Source organism: Equus asinus, chromosome 22 (assembly GCF_041296235.1).
Source record: "Equus asinus isolate D_3611 breed Donkey chromosome 22, EquAss-T2T_v2, whole genome shotgun sequence".
Classification (NCBI taxonomy): Eukaryota; Metazoa; Chordata; class Mammalia; order Perissodactyla; family Equidae; genus Equus; species Equus asinus.
The window spans coordinates 45,239,953-45,264,428 of NC_091811.1; the positions used below are offsets into that span (position 1 = coordinate 45,239,953).

Here is a 24,476-nt window from a genome sequence, read left to right on the forward strand (position 1 = left end):
AGTGACCAAAATGTCTGAACTCTAATGAGTGAGAGAGAAAATGACAAAATTAGTTTGAGGAAGTAGCCGAGAATCAGATCATGTAAGGCCTTCCTTTCATACAATGGAAAAAATTTAGAATCTAATTATTTTAAGTAGGACGAGAAACTAAGTAGAATGGGAAGGTCCTGAGCAGGAGACTAACATCATCTGACTAAAGTTAAGTTACCCCGCTGCCCTACTAGAATGGTCAAAACCCAGAACACTGACAACACCAACACTGGTGCAGATGTGGAGCAACAGGAGCTCTCATTCATTGTTGGCGGGAATAAAAAATGGTACAGCCACTTTGGAAGACAGTTTGGCAGCTTCTTAAAAAACTAAACATACTCTTACCACATGATCCAGCAATCACATGCCTTGGTGTGTACCCAAAGGAGATGAAAACTTGTGTCTACACAAAATGTTGCATGCAGATGGTTATAGCAGCTTTATTCATAATTGCCAAAACTTGGAAGTAACCAAGATGTCCCCCAAAAGGTGATACTGGATAGATGGATAAATTGTGGTACATCCAGACACTGGAATATTATTCAGCACTTAAAAGAAATGAGCTGGGGGCCGGCCCCGTGGCCGAGTGGTTAAGTTCGCGTGCTCCGCCTTCGGCAGCCCAGGGTTTCACGGATTTGGATCCTGGGCACAGACATGGCACTGCTCATGAGGCCACGTTGAAGCAGTGTCCCATATGCCACAACTAGAAGGACCCACAACTAAAAATATATAACTATGTACTGACAGGATTGGGGGAGAAAAAGCAGGGGGAAAAGAAAAAAAGAAGATTGGCAACAGTTAGTAGCTCAGGTGCCAATCTTTAAGGAAAAAAAAAAAAGAAATGAGCTATCAAGTCATCAAAAGACATGGAGGAACCTAAAACGCATATTACTAAGTGAAAGAAGCCAGTCTGAAAAGGCTATATATACTGCATGATTTCAAGTATACGACATTCTGGAAAAGGCAAAACCATAGACACAGTAAACAGATCAGTGGTTGCCAGGGCCTGAGGTGCGAGGAGGGATGAACAGGTATAATGCCAAAGATTTTTAAGGCAGTGAAACATTCTGTGTGATACTATAATGATGGATACATGTCATTATGTATTTGTCTGAACCCACAGAATGTATGACACCAAATGTGAACCCTAATGTAAACTATGGACTTCGGGGGATAATGACATGTCAATATAGGTTCAACGTACCACTTTGGTGGAGATATTGATAATGGGGGAGGCTATGCAAGTGCAAGGGCAGGAGTTATTTGGGAAATGTCTCTACCTTTTGCTCAATTTTGATATGAACATGAAACTGCTCTAAAAAATAGTCTATTAAAAAAAACACTGATGCCATAAAAGAGTGACTATAAAAGGTATGAATGACATATCACTTTACAAAACAGTCTGGGGAAAATTTTAAGGTAATGTCCTTTGTATGGGTTCCCATGTCAATCACACTAGGATTTGTGGACGTTGAGATATGAAGATCTATAATTAAATTCTGGCACTACTACTGAATGGCTTCTGTTCTTATATAATTCATTTAACCTTTCTGGACTCTCTTTTCTTGGTAAAATAATTACAATAATAATAGTCACTCTACAAAGGGGTTTGTGAGGGCCAGATAAAAATGAGCTTCAGAACTTTAAAAAAAAAGCCGCTATTTAGAGAACAGGTGGTAGGGAAGTAACGTATAAGCAGGGAAACCAACTGGAACTTACGTAACAGGCAGACAGGAGATGATGGTGGCTTATATTAGGATGGCAACAGTAGAAGTAAAAGAAGTGGTGGAATTCTAAACATATTTTGAAGGTAGAGCGTATAGGATTTGTAGATGAATAGGAAGTAGAGGATGAGAGAAAGGGAGGAGAGAGTGTGTGTCATCAAGAGAGGAGGAAAAATTTGCAAAAAGAAAAGTAAGTTCAATTTTGCACATGCTCAGTCTGAGATATCTACAAGACATACAAGTGGAGTTGCCTAAATAATTGCCTAATAATTCACATGTAAAGAAATGGGGGATGTTCATGCCTAATTTACTGAGAACACTCACTGTTTGACAGTCACATCTTAAACGTGCATATAGTGAATATCAATATGTTCTAAATTCCAATAATAGTTAAAATAGTATACCAACATTAGGTATAACAAGACACACATGGTTATAACAAGAGACACATGATTTCAACCCTTAGTTTACAGTTTAGTGTGACAAACAGAAAAATATACAGTGAAAATATATGCACTAAGTGTTATTATGGGAAAAGTCTAAAACAGAGGAAGAAATTTAGGTAGAGATAAAAACTTCTGGCTAGCTGTCATAGTTAATAAACGAGGGAGAATATCCAGGAAAGGAGTAGAGGTCTGACCCACGAATGAATATAATCGGTAGTTAAATTATTTTAGCTAGCAATATACTATAAGTAAAGCATAGGTTACTGGCAAATAACACCTTAAGAATGAAATTATGGCATTAAATATAACTTCAATTTAAAGTAACATACATGAAACCATGTCAAGTGCTAAAATGAAAGGTTTCTGAGAAGTATTACCAGAACTTAAAGAAGTGAAAGGTAAGTAGAGACTGAAATAAGCCCACCCCTCAAAAAAATTTTAGGATAGCCCCCAAGTTGAAGCTTAGAGGATGAACAAGAGTTGGAAGAGTGAAAAGAATATTCCATACACTAGAACACACATTAAGCAAAGACTCTATATTAGGAATAATTAAGAGCTTAGAGAAAGAGGTAATCCATTGAAGAACTATTTACTACACACCTGTTTTATGACAGGCTCTGGGAATCAAAGGTGAAGAAGACATCCTTAAATAGTCTATAGACTGTTACAGGGAGCAGCCTATCAAAAGCAGTTGTAGTAAGGGTTAAGACTGGCTTAAATTCAGGTGGTTATGGAAGTACATAGGACGAGTACCTAGGCAGATCCTATGGGAACAGGGAAGGCTTTCTGAAGGATGTGACATCTAAAACTAAGACATGAAATTAACAAGGATTAACCAAAGCTGGGATGCAGAGTGGGAAGTGGTAGGGACAGACAATGGGAGGAAAAGCAAAACATCATCCAGAGATTAGAGTGTGTGCAAAGTATAGAAACAACAGAGCAGAACACTGTAGGTGGATGGTGGATACAGCTAGAGCATAACATGACTGGGGTGAATGGCAAGAGCTAAGGCTGAAAAAATACACAGGAATCAAACCATGAAAGGGTTTGTGAACCAGGTTAAAGAGCGCAGACTTTACTTAAGAATGTTGGCCGTACAAAAAGGTTCATATCAAAGAAAAGAAAGTTTACAGTAGTGAGGGACCAGATGATCTAGAACAGGGGATGTAGCTCAATTATCTACAGAGACTAGATAAACAACAAAACGAGTAAAGAGGATTAGGTATAAGAAAAACTCAGGAGACCACTGAGAGTGAGGAGAACTGTGGAGAGCAAGTCCCCCCTAAATGGTGCATTGTTCCATTGAATGATGTGGCTGAGTGTTGCTAGATCCTCCAATTTTTAAAGAGAAGCTGAAAACTTGAAATTTCATGAGAAATCTCCTGCATTTTTAATAATGGCAATTCAAATTCTTTGAAACAAGATGCAGACCAACATTGAGGGGACCAAACAAAACAAAACTAAGAGTCTAACCAGTACCACCAGTCAGTGCCCAGCCTCTAGTGCGGAACCTTGAAGACTATGCTGAGGCTGCTGACTTGGACCTGAAGGCAGCGGAGAGAGAATTAACATTTAAAGAAGAATGACAAGTAACCACCATTGAGAAGGCACAGTGTCTGTCTTGTTCACTGCTGAGAAAGTACCTAACACTTCGTTGGTTTCAGTAAATATTTAGAGATGAAGATAAAACTGGAATTTTTTGAAACTGAGTGTCTGGCAGTAGATAGGACAACTGGAGAAGAGAAATACAAGAAAGAAAATTAATCCAGTGCTCCTTTGCTCCAACCCTAGCCTTGCGCTAGTTTTTAGCTTTGTTCACAGTCAGCTCCTACCACATGCTGCCTAGTGTTCCTTCTTTGGCTACATAACTGCCTCTATCTCAGAAATTTGGCCAACACACCAATGACCATAATTAGCAACTATCAGCTTTCACCTGGGTAGGGGCAATGACATTAAATAAGATGAATGATCACGGTAGATGGAAGAAAGAGAAGAATATTCTTTGCTTCACTTCAACACCAGGCTAGGACCTCCAGTGCTAATTCCATATCCTACCCTATAGCTGTCTACTGCTGCTAAAACTGCTACCTTAACATCAGGCATAAGTAACAGTCAAATGCTCCACTAACTGTGCTGGGCAACACCCACCAACAATAATGAGTATGCCTGGAAAGGAAGACTGGGAAGGAAATACCACGAGATTGAGATTCTGCTAGAAGGGAGATGGAGTAACAAAGAGGTAGGTTGAGAAAGACAGGAAACTCAGAACAGGTATTAAAGTCAAATAATAATTAAGACAAGAAAACAAGTAGCCCAGGAAACCCCAGAATCTGAGCATTTATATATTGAGAGTCCAAGTAATCTCATGTTACAAAAGCAAAGTGTGGCACTATTTAAAATAAACTATAGAACATTCCTCTGCTGGTACTGTGTCACATGGATAACTGGTATTAGAGATTATAAATTCATTTACTGAAAATAATCTTCTTAAATGTCCCTCATCTAGGAAAGGTGAAACCAAAGGGCTATCAAAATGTCAAGTCACGTGTATTGTACCCTAGATATGGCTTTCTTTTGCAATATGTTTTGCAATATGTTCATTCTCAAACTTCTACTAGGGAAGAAATAGAGAGAAAATGAGTCTTGATTTGAAAATTTCTAAGCAATTAGTATATTAGAGAACGGACACCCCATCCCCATAAAGCAAGATGTTGGGCTTCATCTTATAAAAAGGAAGTCATCATATAAGGATTCCTTTTGGTTCAGAGCAATGACTTTAAACCAAGAAAAGAGAGGTTTGTTACACTGCTGGGTGAGGTAGATGATAATGACATTAGTGTATAGTAATCCTACCTACAACAGCCCGTGTAAAAGGACTGAGTCTGAGAGTCTCATATAAAGCAGGAGCCTATATTCTAACTTAAAGCTTACAGAAAGGAAACTTTACACTTTATCTAAAGAAGTTAAGTAGAACTAGGGATCAGGGAACACCAGTGAAAGACCTAAATGCTCTGTCAAATTTAGGAACAGACAGTAGAGTTTCCAGTTACCAATAATCAATAGCAAAGCTGAGCACCCATGAACAGGTGAAGCAATAAAAGAAAAAAAGATACTCAAAGCACCTTTAATGAGAAGTAGGAACAGAAGGAGAATTATATAAAACTAAATGTTCTTTCAGATGCCCTAAGTCTGCACTGTACAATACAGAAGCCACATGCAGGTAATGAGCACTTGAAATGTGCTAGTCCAAACTGAGATGTGCTGAAAATATAAAATGCACCTTATATTTCGAAGACTCGGTATGAAAAAGATTGTAAAACAGCTCAATAATAATTGAAATGGTAATATTTTAGATATATTAGGTTAAATATAGTATTAAAAGTAATTTCACCTGCTAAATTTTACTTTATTAATTTGGCCACAAGAAATTTTAACATTACATACATGGCTCCCTTTTGTGGCCTGTATTGTATTTCTACTAGACAGTGCTGTTATAAACTAGTCATGCTTAATGTGAAGCCTTAACTTAATATGACTATTTTAACATTTTCATTGAATCTAATATTGTCTGTTCCTTTAGTATTAAATTCCTCTTGGGTACACCCTAAGTAACATGATTTTAATGTGAAGAACAATGATAGCTTACCAGACTGTCCAGGAAAGAGACTGAATCAAATTTCTGGACAGCGGCTTGAGCCAGCAGGATTGTTCCATCAAATGGTAACCAGGCTCTCCTCGTGTTATCTTTGGCAAAAGGGTTACATAGTAAGAAAGAAGCACTACATTACACATGGAACAGGATTTGACCAATAGCTTAACTAAATCCATCCAGCATAATAATATGCTTTGTTTTAGAATTTTCTCAATTACAATTCAAGTGTTAAACTTACAAAGATAAACATCTTCCACTATGAAGTTTGCCCGTTCTCAACAATTTTTAGATATTCAAATTCACCCTTTTGGGAAAGATCTCACCTAACACTGACTCCGAATTTGCTACCAAGGAAAACACACCTCCCTCACTAGGGTGGAAAGGAAACAATAGTAACTAAATTTTATAAGATATTATGAGAGATTTTAAAAGACACTGGAATTTTCATATATTCACTAATACCATCTGGAAATAGTCCATGGGTCCATCTGGAAACTTGAAGAGAATGTGGTTTTAGGAAATAAAGAATTTCACAAATAAGACACAGAACATAAACACATTTAACAAGACAGGACTGACTCAAAGACAGAGCATACAGTAACTGAGAAAAACAATTGTACTATCCCAATACTAGAAAACTACAAACTTAAAAAAAAATATATTGGATTCAGCCCAAGGAAAATAAAATTGGATTTCAGAAATACAAAATTTCCTATAAATTAAAATATTCTTCAGTCAGACTTCTTTGGCACAAAACAATTAAAAGCTTCATGTAGAGTTCTCAGTCAAATTACCTTAGACTCTGGCAACCAATGGAAGAAATGGAACCAGTGGAAGACATGCCAAATGGCTTAAGGGGAATTTGGGCTCAGCTGCTAGTTAATTTAAGAGTGAAGTGTGAAAGTGTATTAGTTATTCATTCAAATATCTAAGAGTCTACTAAGCACAAGGCATTATACTAAGTTTTGGAGATACAATGGTGAACAAGCTACAATCTCTGACCATTATAGAGTTCACTCTCTGGTAGTTTTGTAAAAGAATAGGAAGTAGGATCAACACTGATATTTCATCGCCTGTTTGACATGCCAAATCAAGACATTTCTCCCTTCTCCTATTTGTATTTGAGGGAAAGGGGTGGGGACAGAGAAATAGGGAAGAAAAAAAGAGATCTGCACATAACATACCAAATTAAAATTTTTTTTCCTTAGGTCTTTCCCTGTAAAACTCTGAACTCCTTAAAAAGGGAGGATGAAACCTAATCACTCCACATCCCCAGCACCTAACCTAGTGTTTGGCTCTCATCTGCTGCTCACTATCTCAGAACTAGATTAAATTACAGCCACTGTGCTGGGGCCACTGCTTCCTCCTCCACTGTAGACCCATATCAAGAACAAATGGGGCCAGCCCTAGTGGCCAAGTGGTTAAGTTCAGCACGCTCTGCTTTGGCGGCCTGGGTTCGGTTCCTGGCCGTGGACCTACACCACTCGTCTGTCAGTGGCCATGCTGTGGCAGCAGCCCACATACAAAAAAAGAGGAAGACTGGCAGCAGCTGTTAGCTCAGGATGAATCTTCCTCAGCAAAAAAACAAACCAAAAAAAAGAGAAGCGGTTTCCACAGGTTACTTTCTACACTTTCAGAGAGAAACACATTTTAAAAAATGAATAAATGAAGACTAAAATAATAAAGGTCAATCCTTCAGTGCTGCTTTTTGCAAAAATAAGCATATACATACATTAAATGTAGGTGTTTAAAAGCTATCAAATAATATACATATTCTTTCAGGAAAAACATGCAGTTTCATAAAGCTAATTTCCTTTCACCACCATCACTAGATGCCCCTCACCTCCCAGCCCCATCCAGAGGTAACCACTACCGTGAACTTGCTGTAAATGAGATCACACTGCACACATTATTCTGCAATTAACTTTTCCTTGTATTTATGAAGTCTCCCCATATTTATATATATCAAAAGGTACCATACAATAGTGGACTCTGGAGCCAGGTGACTGAGGTTCAAATCCTAGCTTTGAATCCCAGCTCTGCTATTTACTACTTATGAGAGTGGGTAGGTTATTTACCCTTCTATGCTTTAGTATTCCTATGTGTAAAATGGAGAAAATGATAGTACCTGTTTCTGAGTTCTTACGAGGACTAAAGTAGTTAATGTTTATAAAATACTTAGAACAATTCCTGGGCATAGACAATACCATTTGTTTCTTAAAAAGAAAAATCACTGATGATATAATCTAAACATAGAGCTGGGTAATTCTCTGTTACATAACCATTTTATGTCTTATTTATCTGTGCCTCTTACTGGTGAGACTTTTTTCCAAATGAATAGCCCTGTACAAATCTCCCTGGGCAAATGTCCGAGTTTCTCTAGACCAACACCTTGAAAAGGTATTAGGGCATGCACATTTTCAACTGATCCCAAGCTCTGTAATCTAATGGGTGAAAATAGATGGGTGAAAACTTAATTGCATTTCCCGGCAAATGAGACTAAGCATCTTCTCAGCTCATTAACCATTCCAATTTCCAATTTCCAGTTTCCTCTACTGTGAATTGCCTTAATATCCATTCTTCACTTTATTTGTATTTGTATCATCTGTCTTATTCTTTTGATCTTCGTATATTCTGGACACAAATCCACTGGCTATCACAGCCTCTGCACTTACCTCTCAGTCATGCTACTTATCTTTTACTTTGGCTTATGATGTCTTTTATTGAGCCCAAATTTTTCTTTTTGAGACAGTCAAATCCTTTATCCTTGATGGTTCATTCTTCTTTGCTCAACTTATTAAAGGCGGCCTTACATATCCTAAATACACATATTTATCTATATTTTCCAAAACAGTTTTTCATGTTTAGTATTTAATTCAATTGGAATTTCTGCATACGGTTTGAAGCAGAGATCTGTATTCCCCCCATATAGACAACCAATTCAACAGTCCACTCTTTCTTTCCCTGCTGAAGGAAAATCCCATCTCTAGCAATTACCAACTTCTCAAATACATATGGATCCATTTCTGAACTCTGTATTCTGTTATATTAATGTCTTCTCCTGAATTAAGGCTATCCTACTTTAAATACTCTAAGTTTTTATTTTATTTAACTGAGGTATAATTTACATAAAGTGTACAAATATTGCGTACAGCTTGATTTTTAAATATGTATACTGCTGTGTGACCCAATCCAGACCAAGGTATTAACATGCTCCAGAATGCTCCCTCATACTGCTTCCCAATCAGTACCATGCTTCCAAGAGAACCACTGCTCTGATCTCTATCATCACAGATTAGTTCTACCTGTTTCTGAGTGTCCTATAAATGAAATCATACAATGTATAATCTTTTGTGTCTTACTTCTTTTGCTCAACATTAAGCCTGGGGGATTCATCCCATACTGTGTGTAGCAGGAGGTTTTTCCTTTTCATTGCTATGTAGTATTCCATTCTAAATACCATAATTTAAAAGTTAGTCTTGATATTCAACAGTGCAAGCTTTGTTCTTTTTCTTCTCTCAGAATTCTTAGTCTGCTGCCTTTACTTTTGTATGTGAAGGTCATTTTCCACACAAAAAAGTCCTATTCAGACTTTTATCTAAAACTATATATAATTCACAAAAAATAATTTTTTAGTAATATTTATATTTCTTACCCATAAATATAATATATCCTGCCTCTTATTCATGTCTAATTTTATGTCCTTCAATAAAACTTTGAGTACTTTATAGAGTTTGTTGTAAAGGAGATATTGTTTATTTTCTAATTGGCTGTTGCCAATTTGAATGTTGATCATATATCCAGTAACACTGAACTCTCTCATTAATACAATTTGCTGATTTTTTTTTTCCTAAGGATATACTCATCTCATTTTTTTTCCTTTCCAATCCTTTTGGATTTTTTTTTATCTTCTAGTAGAGGTATATTTGCCTTATTCTTAACTTTAATGAGAATGTTTTTAAGGTTTCATCATTAAACATGATGCTTGCTGTCTGAAAGACTGCCTTTACTGGAAGAAAAAAGTTCACTTCTCTTCATGGTTTGAGGGTTACTTTTTTAACATTACTAAATCTTTCAGGATTTTTTTTCCTAAATCTTACCTCATAAACTACATTGATACAATCTTCTAATATTGAACAATCCTTACATTCTTATCCTAACTAAAATTTTTATGCCTGTGTTCATAAATGAGATTGAATATAATATTTTCCCTTGTATATTCTTACCAGTTTATGTTCCAAGGCTAAACTTATCTGATAAACAGCCAGGGTAGCTTTCCCTCTTTTTCTATATCTGGATCAGTTTGTCTAAAATTGGGATTATCTGTTCTCCAAATGTATGTCTGAAATTATGATTACAAATACCACAATTAAAACTCTTCCTTCTGGGGCCAGCTCCTTGGCTAAGTAGTTAAGTTCCTGCATTCCACTTCAGCCACCCAGGGTTTGGCCGGTTCGGATCCCAGGCGCGGATATGGCACCATTCATTAAGCCATGCTGAGGCAGCATCCCACATAGTACAAACAGAGGCACTCACAACTAGAATACACAACTATGTACTGGGGTGCTTTGGGGAGAAGAACAAGAAGATGATTGGCAACAGATGTTAGCACAGGTGCCAATCTTTAAAAAAAAAAAAACTTCCTTCTGATACCACTTCACACCAGTGAGGATGGCTATAAACAAAGAGACAGATAGTGGAAGTGTTGGTGAAGGTGAGGAAAAATTGGAACCCTCATACATTACTGGTGGGAAAGGAAGATGGTGCAGCTGCTTTGGAAAATAGTCTGGCAGCTCCTCAAAAGGTTAAACATAGAGTTACCATATAATCTAGCAATTCCACCCCTAGGTATATATCCAAAAGAATGAAAGCAGATGTCCACACGAAAACTTGTACACAAATGATGATAGCAATACTATTCATAATAGGCAAAAAGTGGAAAACAGGGGCCAGCCCCATGGACAAGTGGTTAAGTTCGCGCGCTCCACTTCGGCAGCCCAGGGTTTCGCTGGTTTGGATTCTGGGTGAGGACATGGCACCGCTCATCAAGCCATGCTGAGGCGGTGTCCTACATGCCACAACTAGAAGGACCTACAACTAATAAATAGACAACTATGTACCGGGAGGCTTTGGGGAGAAAAAAGGAAAAATAAAATCTTAAAAAAAAAAAAGTGGAAAACAATCCAAATATCCATCAACTGATGAATGGATAAAAAAATGCGGTATACATTCTTTTTCACCATTCACAAAAATAAACTCAGGGGCTGGCCCCATGGCCAAGTGGCTAAGTGTGCGCGCTCCGCTGCAGGCGGCCCAGTGTTTCATTGGTTTGAATCCTGGGCGCAGACATGGCACTGCTCATCAAACCACACTGAGACAGCGTCCCACATGCCACAACTAGAAGGACCCACAACAAAGAATATATAACTATGTACCAGGGGGCTTTGGGGAGAAAAAGGAAAAAAATAAAATAAAAAAAAATAAACTCAAAATGGATCAAAGACCTAAAGGTAAGAACTGAAACCATAAGGTTTCTAGAAGAAAATACAGGCAGTGCACTCTTTGACATCAGTATCCAAAGGATCTTTTCGGACACCATGTCCTCTCAGAGAAGGGAAACAGAAAGAATAAACAAATGGGACTTCATCGGACTGGAGAGCTTCTTTAAGGCAAGGGATAACAGGATTGAAACAAAAAAACAACCCACCAACTGGGAAAAAATATTTGCAAGTCATATATCCGACAAAGGGTTAATCTCCATACTATATAAAGAACTCACACAACTCAACAACAAAAAATCAAACAACCTGATCAAAAAATGGGGAAGGGACATGAACAGATACTTCTCCAAAGAAGATATACGGATGGCCAATAGGCACATGAAAAGATGCTCATCATCACTGATCATCAGAGAAATGCAAATCAAACTATACACTAAGATAATCACCTTCCACCCGTTAGAATGGCAAAAATAACCAAAACAAAAAGTAATAAATGTTGGAGAGGTTGTGGAGAAAAAGGAACCCTCATACACTGCTGGTGGGAATGCAAACTGGTGTAGCCACTTGGAAAACAGTATGGAGATTTCTCAAAAAATTAAAAATAGAAGTACCATGTGACTCAGCCATCCCACTACTGGGTATCTATCCAAAGAACTTGAAATCAACAATACAAAGAGACTTATGCACCCCTATTTTCACTGCAGCATTATTCACAACAGCCAAGATGTGGAAGCAACCCAAGTGCCCTTCGACTAATGATTGGATAAAGAAGATATGGTGTATATATATATATATACACAATGGGATATTAGTCAGCCATAAAAAAGGATAGAATTGTCCCATTCACAACAACATGAATGAACCTTGAGGGTATTATGTTAAGTGAAATAGACCAGATAGAGAAAGACAATCTCTGTATGACTCCACTCATATGTGGAAGTTAAACATGTAGACAAAGAGAACAGATGAGTGGTTACCAGGGGAACGGGGGAGTGGTGGGTGGGCACAAAGGGTGAAATGGTGCACCTACAACATGACTGACAAAGAATAATGTACAACTGAAATGTCACAAGGTTGTAAACTATCATAATCGCAATAAAAAGTTAAAAAAAAGTCTACAATAAGCAAATCTATAGAAACAGAGTTGATTAGGGGTTGCCTAAGGCTAAAGGGTTTAGGGAGAATTGGGATTGAATGCTAATAGGTACAGAGTTTCTTTTTGGGGTGATGAAAATATTCTAAAATTAACCGTGGTAGTGGTTGCACAACTCTATAAAAATATTAAAAACCACTGACCTGTACATTTTAAATGGGTAAATGGTATGGTTTATGAATTACAGCTCAATAAAGCTGCCATTTTAAAAAACCTATTCCTCTTGAGAAAATTTACTACAGCTTCAGTTTTAGTTTCTTTGGATTCTCTTTTTCTTGTACAGTCAATTTTGGAATGATTTATTCCTAGAAAACAGACCATTTCACCAGTTTCACCTTCAACTTTTCTTTGAAAAGTTCTCCATTATAAAACTCTTCTTTAATGTCAAAAAAAAAAAAAAACCACTTCTTAAAAGTTCCTGTAACTGCTATTCTACCAAATGTTATCCCACTGGCCTACCTGCATGAAGGCATGGAAAGAACAAGTTCTATTATTCCCATTTTAGAATTAGAGAAACTGAAGCATAATAAAGGTTTTTAAAAATACTTTCTCCCCAACTTTCTTTTAAAAAATCAAAGCCACAGAGAAGTTGAAAGTACAATGGATATCCATAGACCCAGCGCCTAGATTCAAAATTATTAACATTTGCCACATTTGCTTTCTCTCTCTCTCCATACACATACATATACACCACATCCAAATACCCACACACCTTTTTTTAACCAATTCCTGAACCCATCATATTTCCCTTCTAAATATTTCAGCATATATCTCTAAAGAATAAGGTCATTCTCAATATAACCACCAAACCATTATCACACTAAAGAAACCATAAGATTGAACAGTCTCTTACAAGGATGTGCGAAAGCAGATTCAAAACAAGGGCTTAAGTCATCTGACTAAATGTTCTTTATCTTGGTTTGTCTGATTGGACCTGAATTGGTTCTCTGGTGATTATTTAGAAGTGACAATCTGTCAAAGAGCATTTCCTTCCTTCAATGACCTTGAAATTAGATTTCATTTACTGCTTCACCAGACAAGTATTCTTAAATCCAAGCATTTCTGAAAATCAAGCAATAATCTTCTAAGTTATTCCAACCTCAAAAATCAAGTATACTGAGTTTCCAGTTTGTTTTCTAACACTACACAGAGTCTTAAAGTGAAGTCAATCTAATTAACTCTCTCAAAACTATACTCTTTTTTTCTGTGACATAAAAGAAGTTTATATTGTACTAAACAATTAAAATTTCACTGTAACAGTTTTAAAGGAAAACAATTGTTGTTCTTAAGAAAAACATATACAAATAGAATTGATAAGCCTATAACCTGTTTTATACATGAAAAAATTGGTAAGTATATTTGTCAATCTCCATGAAAAACTAATTTTTCAGTGGATAAAATTTAATCTCAGTCCTGCATGTCAGGAACTAAAGTAAAATAAAAAATGATAAAACCCTATCCCTGCTCTCAAAGATCATACAAGTCAGCTTAAGAGTTTGCTATCGGGGCCAGCCCCATGGCCGAGTGGTTAGGTTCATGTGCTCCGCTTCAGCGGCCCAGGGTTTCGGATCATGGGCGCGGACATGACACTGCTCATCAGGCCGTGTTGAGGTGGCATCCCACACGCCACAACTAGAAGGACTCACAACTAAAAATATACAACTATCTACTGGGGTGATTTGGAGAGAAAAAGCAAAAAAAAAAAAAAAGAGTTTGATATCAGAAGAAATAGCAATACAACCTGAAGTTAATATTTAAAGGTTAAACTGTGTCATACAGGTAAGAATTACATCCATAATCACAAAAACGTTTAAGATCAATCTACAATCAAATAACAGCTAATAAGAGTGTTTATTATGTGCTGTTAGGCACTGTTCTAAATATATTCCATGAATTAATTAATTCAATCCTCACAGCAATCTCCTGTTTCCACTGAGGAAACAGAGGTAACAGAGAGATGCTAGCATAAAAGAATTTATGTAAGAGGTAGGACTTGATCTCAACCTTACAGTAAAGAAAAGTAGAACGAAAAGAAGGTCATTCAAGAAAATGGAAAAGCACAAGCCAAAGCATAAATATGACAAGTATCTAGGTAAGGCCAAAACAAAAGTTTCAAATTGAAGAAATTAAGGCTGGATAAATAGGATGGGATTGGATTATGAGAGGCCTTAAGTACCCGCAAATGGATGAAAATTTTATAAAATGGCTAGAGCAGGACACCACTACAGGCTCTTCATGTGCTAAAAGTGTCCTTTTAGAAACGGCAGCCTGGTAACAATGCAACATGAGTGAGAGAGAGATGAGAAGCAAAGAACTTTGTCCAATTCTAATATTTACACACCAGCTCAACAAATTATCTGGTACCTGAGGAACCAGAGAGCTCACACAGAACCAACCGCGCCACCCTTCACATCAATAAGCCTATGCATTATGAACAAAGCAGTGGTAAATATAATTGCAACATACCCTGAATTATTTTCCAAATATACCTTAATGAAGTTAAAAGGCACATTGAAAACTATGTCAGTGAGAAGTGCTAATCCATTAATATAAAACTATTCTTGCTATTCAGTACAATGCCAAAATAATTTGGCCAAATTTGGCATAAACACAAATTTTACAGTACAGGCATTTACTTCAATAAAAGGAACATCACAAATTCAAAAATTTACAAAATAATTCAACATATAGCTTCCTTAAATCACTTCAGAACTACTACATAATTTACCAAGAGGCAATAAACATATAATTTTATAAAGTTATTATGTAAAAGATACAGTTTAAAAATTAATGTCACATTTATTCATACACCCATTAAGAAATAGGTATTTAGCATCCACACAATAAATTCCATAATCCACACCAAACTCACAAAAAAAAAGCTATCCCAAACAACTTCCTTTCTTCACAATTAAACAAATTCCTTCAAAGGAAGCAATGTAGAAGAATATCTCAAGTTTGTGAAAACTAGATTACTTACCAGTAACTTGAGTTATCCTATTGGGTCTTTTCCCTCACAGATCCACCTCTCTTGCCCTTCTGTCCAGCATGAGAATCTTCCTGATGGACATCCACTGGAACTGAGGGGGCATGCAGTACAGACGTATATGTAAGAAAGTTGGGGGAGGGGATTTGGGAGATGCTAGAGACATGCTTCAGTGCACTTGCTTACCTTCGTGAAATTGGAAATTTCAACGGTTCCTTGGTCCTCGAGGCATTCACAATAACTTCAAAGAATGTGGATCTGTGGAGATTACCCAATAGGAGAACTCCAGTTACTGGTAAGTGATCCAGCTTTTTCTTCTCTATCAGAATAAGAAGATTATTTAATTTTATTTGAGATTATTAATACATGTAGAACTACAGGGAAACGGGTTGTAAATTTACCAGATAACTATATAAGCATGCACCAAAGTAAATACAGAAACAATTGGCTAACTACAATGTCAAGAGAAACTTGTGGCATTATCAGAAACACTATGAAAAGAAAATGAATTGAATGGTTTCATTTTCAAATTTCCACTATAATGGCAGCTCTTCATTTTAATATACCAAAATATCAGCTATCAGACTATTCCATTTCACTGAAACACCACCATCGTTTTTTAAATATTAGTACAAGGATAACTAGTTGATCAATATCTGCCATTAACATTCACCGGACATTGGTGTAGAGGTCATCACAGTGGACTAACAATCTATACAACTTCAGATAAAAAACATCAAGACAATTCCCATTTATCACCCAATAAGTCTTTAAAATAACTATTTGTCATCTATAACAAACAAACCACACACACATAGGAAAGTACACCAGGCTATTGATAAATAATAATGCTGATTTGAATTTAAATACTTGTACATAGTACATAATACTTTTGATTGTGTTATACTTTACATGAAGATACCCTATTACCTTTAACTCAACACCTATTAATCAGGTATGTGTTCATTTTGATGTGCTACAGCAGTGATGAACTTCAACCACCGGCCACTGCTGAAGATACAAACATGTTTCAGTAATACTCCTCCCTTTTTATCAGTATGTTGCTAAATAATCATACCCCACCTTCAAGAAAAGTATGGTTTCATGGTTCTTTATTCTATGGAAACAAATTAAAATAACGTATAACTTTGCCTTTGTTTTACGAGTAAATGGGGTAAGATGCTGTATAAAATCATTATTCAACAAAAACAAATTGAAACTGTAATTCTAATGAAAATCTCACATTTCAATGTTGTTATGAGGTAATATTTGTATGTAGTAAAGGTTGTCAGCACACGTCAAGATTTTTGCTAGATTCCTACATTTCAATATACAAATTGTCTTGGGTAAATTATATCCATTTGTCTATAAATCTGAGTTTAAAAAAATAATAGTAATTAATGCTTTAGTCAAAAGGGTCACCTAGTTAACTTTTCTAGATTCCTAGTCAACTTCTATTCCCTAAAGAGTGAGCAAATACATGGCACAACGGTCCTACATGTTTGACTGATAAAATACATGAAGGGGCAATAATCCGGTATTTCATCCTTGTGGTATACGCTAGTATAAAAGAGTTAAGAACTAAATAATAATTTCCAATTTTCATCTATAGCAAATGCAGTCTCCATTTAGACTCAGGTCTTATGAATTTAAAATAGAATCAAGAGCATTTTTTAAATAATTTAAGAGAATTAAAATTCCTTGAAAATATGTTAAAGTAACCAAAAAGGACACACAGACACCAGCATTGAAAGCTATGTTTGTTGTTGCTATAGCCATAAGCTCACCTAAGAAGGACTATATCAGAATAGCTTAGAAAAGAAATTCCAGAAATTAAGATGCTCTATTCAAAAGTAACCTGTGTAAGCTCTAACAATTATAACGCTCATCCACAAAAAGGGACTGCTTAGTAATCAAGACCAAATCAAGCATTTCACTAACGAAACTCTACTCCATAGAATCTATCTGAACCTATGAAAAAACTGCTCAGAAAAAAATGTGGTAGCTAGCTTCCACTTCCACCACTATTCACTGGTTTGGACGTTGCATTTTGGCTAGAAGCAACTTAAATTTCAACTGGTTTTGATGATTCCAGGTACGTTATTTTCTAATTTTCGACTAACATCTAAAATTCTAATGTAAAGATTCATGGTTGTGGAAGGTTGTTCATGGTAAATCCTGGACTTGGAATCCTGTAACAGTGTAATAAAATTTAACATTATAGAAATATTCACACATATTTAAGTGACATTATTGATGGTTCATATATGAAATGGGTGTGTGTGTGTGTGTGTGTGTTGTACATACATATCTCAAATAACGAAAATAAGGTCAAAAGTGAATTATAAATTTACTTATTAAGTAATGTTGTTTACAGCAACTGTCCTTTTCTGTTTTGCTCCTTAAACAGCTCATCAGATAGTCGAGGTAAAGTACAAAATCGCACTTTATCTGTTTCTTCCTAACTAGATTCTCCCTCTCATATCATCCAAAAGGGGAAAGTTCTATAGGGCACAACAGTTATAAACAGAAATTATAAGTCTGGTACTTTGGTACTTTGTCTTTTTTTTAAATACGTTTGACCAAAATTTATTGAGTCTATGGTGCCTTATCCCCCTTTTCAGCTCCATGATATACTTATACAACCCTCAGAGTCTCCAAATATAAATACCATCTCATTTCCTAATCAAAACTTTCCTTTCCCTCAGTTTTATCTACTACTTTCCCCTACGTCAACCAATAAAGAAACAAACAAAAACAGTACTATTTTCTTGTTAACACAAATTTGCCTAAAATCAAGATGGCAAAAACTATATTCATCTGTGAAATAGGGATAACAACAGAACCTACTTCACAGGACAGTTATGAGGATTAAGTTAATGTAAGGAAAGTGTTTAGAAACAATGACTGTAATCTAACCATACATCAAACTGTTAACACAACCACCCAGAAATGGAATTAATCTCAAATGAGTTTATACGTCTTTAGAGGGATATAGTCTAAGAACTAAAAGAACCTTAAAGAAATTCTAAACACTCAGAGATTTACTGTTTGTATTAATTTTGGTACTATTATTTTGAAACTATATTCTTTATATTGCAAGATAAAGAAAATAAGTAATTTATGTTATTGATTAGGAATCACAATTTCTTAATTTGACAGATACCACAGTCCCTTAATAAAGCACCACATTTTATAAACCATATCTTAAAATGGGATACTTCTGTAGACAGCTAATATCATTTACTCTTTAATAGTTTCTCATTCCAGGAAACACTTTCTTGATCCTAGTCCAAAATGTCAGGAACATTACATGTAGTCCTTTAAACACTAACTATAGTTAGTATCCAAGTTAAGCTAACAATACTCTCAATGCCAACAATTATGTCAATACAATAAGGAAGTCTGATCTTTACTCTGTAATTACATTCTTTTTCTCATCTTTTCAGGCTATAATATTACAATTAATCTGACCTGGGAAAACCGGACAGCCACATGCAAAAGAATGAAAGTACACTATCATCTTTCTCCATACTCAAAATAGACTCAACATGGACCAAAGACTTGAAGGTAAGAACTGAAACTGTAAAACTTCTGGAAGAAAATATAGGTAGTACACTCTTTGACATCAACCTTAAAAGGATCTTTTGGAACACCATGTCTACTTGGACAAGGGAAACAAAAGAAAAAATAAACAAGTGGGACTTCATCAGACTAAAGAGCTTCTGGAAGGCACAGGAAACCAGGATGGAAACAAAAAAACAACCCACCAACTGGGAGGAAATATTTGCAAATCGTATGTCCGACAAGGGTTAATCTCCATAATATACAAAGAACTCACACAACTGAACTACAAAAAAAGAAACAACCCAATCAGAAAGTGGGCAAAGGATATGAAGAGACATTTTTCCAAAGAAAATATACAGATGGCCAATAGGCACATGAAGAGATGCTCAACATCACTAACCATCAGGGAAATACAAATCAAAATTACACTTAGATATTACCTTACGCCCGTTAGAGTGGCTACAATCACCAAGACAAAAAGTAACAAATGTTGGAGAGGTTGTGGAGAAAAGGGAACCCTCACACACTGCTGGTGGGAATGCAAACTGGTGCAATCACTAGGGAAAACAGTATGGAGATTTCTCAAAAAATTAACAACAGAAATACCATAGGACCCAGCTATCCCACTACTATCAGGTATTTATCCAAAGAACTTCAAATCAACAATACAAAGAGACTTATGCACCCCTACGTTCACTGCAGCATTATTCACAATAGCCAAGATGTGGAAGCAACCCAAGTGCCCATCGACTGATGACTGGATAAAGAAGATGTGGCGTATATATACACAATGGAATACTACTCAGCCATAAAAAAGACAAAATTGTCCCATTTGCAACCACATGGATGGACCTTGAGGGCACTATGTTAAGTGAAATAAGCTAGACAGAGAAAGACAAACACAATATGATTTCACTCATTTGTGGAAGATAAATTTAAGGACAAAGAGAACAGTTTAGTGGTTACCAGGGGTAAGGGGGGTGAGGGATGAGCACAAGGGGTGAAGGGGCACGTTTATATGGTGTCTGACAAATAATAACGCACAACTGAAATTTCACAATGTTATAAACTATTACGACCATAATAAAAACAAATTAATCTGACCAGATTCTAAAGCCTTGCATTAGTTTTCAAATCAATTCTTAATAACCATCTCTAAAACATAAGGGCATGTTTTCTGTATAAAACTGATTTTATAAAACAATGGCAAATTTTTCTAACATCATAAATTTCAATATAGTCTGAAGTTAACAGTGACAGTTTTCAAACTACTGCCTATGTCCTAAGTAATAACTTTGCTCATCAGCATGCATAAAATCTGTATCACGAATCACATTAAATCCAATGTATTCTACAGATGACTATCACTTTACAGACCAAATACAGTTTTGTGGAAAGTGCTGTGATTTGCTTGGTAGGCTGATCAATAAAGAATGCTATGATTCATTCCTCCTAGAAACAGCAGATAAGAAACCATACATGCTGCCCCACAATTAACCATGCAATTTTTCAAGAGTTTTCAAGGTTACCATATATTTACTTACCACTTAAAAACTTCTTGATACCAAGATGTACCCAATTTTTTAAAATTAATTCTACTAATTTCTGTAACTAGAATCAGGAGCTATCTATGGAAGTATATGCTTAAGGATAGATTCAACTAGATAATTAGGCACTCTTCCTAGAGAAACAAAGTTAGTTACTAAGAGAATTTTATTCATCTCCCAATCTACCAATATTAACCTCCTTTATTTAACCTATAGATACAATTCAGAACTGTTCTAACTATCACGAAAAGCTTGGTGCTCTAACTATCATGAAAAGCTTGGTGCAAGCACTATGCAGGATTATCATCTTCTTACAACTTAAAATATAAATTTTAATGCCACTCGTTAAAATAAACATTACATAGAAAACAAGGGAAAAATTAAGATTCTATCTGAGGGCACTCCTCTTGAAGACCTTCTCTTCCCTCTGTTTCTGTAACATTCATTCCCCTGGGTTTCTGGCACCCTATTTAATTTTTCTTTCTCCCCCATTTCTTTCTTCTTCTTTCTGGGATGCTATTCCTCTTTCACTACAAAAAAGTAGTGACGTTTCTCAAGTTTCTGTCCTCGGTTCTCTTTTCTCATGCTATTCAGCCTATTCTCTCCCTGACTTGCCTTATCCACTCCCACAGCTCCAACTCGGTCATGTATGCTGATGATTACCAAATATACATTTATAGCCCGGTTCTCCTTCCTAAGCTTTACCTCCATATATCCACTGCCTCATAGACCCTGTTCTCAGACTTCCCTTAGGTAAGTGACATTCAACAAATCTGACAGTGAACTATTACATTCCCCAAAACCTGTCCTTCCTCCTATTCCCTATGTCAATGAGAAATACCACCATTTACCCAGCTCCTTAATTAAGCCAGACTCCTGGGATTCATCCTTGATGCTTTCCTCTCTACAACCCAACTTCCTACCTCCCACAACCATATCCAACCATGCATCAAAGTCTTATGAATTTTCTCCTAAGCATATCTAGAATCCATTCATTTCTCTCTCCCACTGGCATTAACCTTGTTCAGGCCCCTACTGTCTCTTGCCTAGACTACTGCAATGGCTTCCACTAAATGGTTTCTCTGCCTCTAGTTAAGATTCAACACAACGTAAGACAGAATAAAATGTTATGAGCTGTGGTTTCAACTATGCACTGTATTGATGGCAAAAGAAAACATTTTTTTAAACTGCTAAAAAAGCTGAGTATGAAGGTAACTTAGGTTGACATAAGCTCTTTTATATCCCAAGACGTGGATGGGGCCTGCCTGGTGGCATAGTGGTTAAGTTCGTATGCTCCACTTCAGCAGCCCGGGGTTCGTGGCTTTGGATCCTGGGCATAGACCTACACCACCACTCATCAAGCTATGCTGTGGCGGCATCCCACATACAAAATAGAGGAAGATGGGCACAGATGTTAGCTCAGCAACAAGCTTCGTTAAGCAAAATGAGGAAGACTGGCAACAGATATTAGCTTAGGGCCAATCTTCTTCACCAAAAACCAAACGAAAACAAAAAAAAACCCAAGAAGTGGAAAAGAGTTTAAACCAGCAAAACAATCAGATAAATTATAAAGAGCCTTTGCAGTTCAGTTAAGCATTATCAATACCCTATGCAAGATACAGTGACAGGCACTGAAAAGTTTTATGAATATTACTTATAATTATTATCATTATTATTAACTAAGAACTATGCTAAGTTCCTTATATCACGTTATATTTAATCATCACCAAAAAGCCCTCTGGTTATATGGCTATAAACGGCAAGGTGGGGATTTAAACTGAAACTTGATTCCAGGACGAACGGTGCTACTCTCAAGGAGATTACAGTCCAGGGAAGGAGAGAGAAATAAAAATGAAATATTGTCAATACACTCAGTAAATATAATCACTACATTTTTGCAAATAATGCTTTAAAAGTAACTGAAAGGGCATTCATTCTGGCCTAGGGATAAAGAAAAGCTTCTTGAGGTGATGGCTGAGCAATCACAAAGATTAAGAAACAAACTGTGGAGGACAGGAGAGTGTGAGGCAGAAGAAACAGCATAATACACAAGATGACACAATGGTCTAAAAAAGACCATGGCCACGCACTCTGACAATCCAACTGAAAGCAGACTTACTCTTTAACTACGGCAAATCGTAAAAAATGTTGCTTTTAAGTGTTCAATTCTTAAGTCTATATACGCTGCTTACCACTATTACAGTACTAAAGCACTTTCTAAATGTTAAAACTTTTACCACTAAGGTCCAAATGTTTACATGATAGTCCACATCAGGTTACCAGGAGACAAAGACACAGATACACACACACACAGAGGGAGGGTAGGGAAGAGAAAGGGGGGAGGGAGGGAAGGGAAAAAGGAAGAAGGGTGAGTAGATGAAGTTACTCCTGAAACAATTTGTGGAAATGTTATTCTTTAGTAAAAAATAATTATTCTTATGCTCTTGTTTTGTCAGTCACCCCACTAGAATCAAAATTTGATGATAGGGACTGTTATATTCCTATATAGATGTCTATTATTATATTGTCACTCATGTATTTGAGTGTTTCAGGTAACATTTTTTGAGGACTTACTACACGTCAGGAACCATGCCAAGTCCTTTACAAGAATTATCTCATTTAATCCTGATAACAACCCTATAAGGCAGGTATTACCATCATCTCCATTTTACAAATAAAAAACTGAGGCTCAGGAAGTTGAGTAACTTTCACAAGGTCACACAGCCAGTAAACGGTGAGATCAATATTCAAAACCAAACTGTCGAACTCCAGAGTCTAAACTCTTTACTACTATACTACATAATTACCAGGAACTCCTAAAAATTGAAGTTCTTGTCTTTTTTTTTTTGCTTTCCATTATTATACTGAATACACATAAAAATTAAAAACAAATACGGGGGCCAGCCTAGGGGTTAAGTTCACATGTTCCGTTTCGGCGGCCTGGGGTCCACCTCTTCGGATCCCGGGTGCGGACATGGCACTGCCTTGGCAAGCCATGCTGTGGGAGGCGTCCCACATATAAAGTAGAGGAAGATGGGCATGGATGTCAGCTCAGGGCCAGTCTTCCTCAGCAAAAAGAGGAGGACTGACGGCAGATGTTAACTCAGGGCTGATCTTCCTCAAAAAAATAAATAAAAATAAAAACAAATATGTAGTTAAAAAAATAAAATGACGTTTTCCTGCACTAAAAATAAGAATACATAATGAAATCCTATACCAGTGGAGGATGGCAAGATTACAATTAAAATATAAATTACCAAGGAATATTACAGAAAAATGCTGTGTGATCAGTGACATTAAGTTTATGGAAAATAAGCAACAAGGGAATACTGATCAAATTTGATAAGCACATTCATATAGATAATGGAACAGTCTATTAAATTTTATCAAAAAGTAACACTTGCAGCTGGCCCAGTGGCGAAGCAGTTAAGTGTGCACATCCTGCTTCAGCGGCCCTGGGTTTACTGGTTCGGATCCCGGGTGTGGACATGGCACTGCTTGGCACACCATGCTGCGGTAGGTATTCCACATATACAGAGGAAGACAGGCACATATATGAGCTCAGGGCCAGTCTTCCTCAGCAAAAAGAGGAGGAGTGGGGCTGGCCCCGTGGCCGAATGGTTAAGTTCGCGTGCTCTGCTGCAGGCAGCCCACTGTTTCGTTGGTTCGAATCCTGGGCGCGGACATGGCACTGCTCATCAAACCACACTGAGACAGCGTCCCACATGCCACAACTAGAAGGACCCACAACGAAGAATACACAACTATGTACCTGGGGGCTTTGGGGAGAAAAAGGAAAAAAATAAAATCTTAAAAAAAGAAAAAAGCAATATTTGATGACATTATGAATTTAACATATTTTTCATCTGT

At 36.6% G+C, this 24,476-nt stretch overlaps 1 protein-coding gene across 9 annotated transcripts in view; it reads right to left on the bottom strand.

Annotated features, from left to right (window-relative positions):
- Nucleotides 1-24,476, bottom strand: part of YAF2 (YY1 associated factor 2) — a 73,170-nt gene that overhangs the window by 34,846 nt on the left and 13,848 nt on the right. For 3 of the 9 annotated variants that reach the window (XM_070494428.1, XM_070494429.1, XM_070494430.1), the window contains exons 2-4: nt 15,679-15,750; nt 15,487-15,586; nt 5,847-5,944 (exon numbers count right to left, since the gene is read on the bottom strand). The exons of 2 other annotated variants lie outside the window; for them this stretch is intronic. In XM_070494428.1, the coding sequence (XP_070350529.1) occupies nt 5,847-5,914 (68 nt within the window). In that variant the 5' untranslated portion in view covers nt 5,915-5,944; nt 15,487-15,586; nt 15,679-15,750. Of the gene's footprint in view, nt 1-5,846; nt 5,945-15,486; nt 15,587-15,678; nt 15,812-24,476 lie in introns of all 9 variants that reach the window. 4 more of the 9 variants (XR_011496963.1, XR_011496964.1, XM_044755777.2 and 1 more) reach the window with 4 other exon arrangements.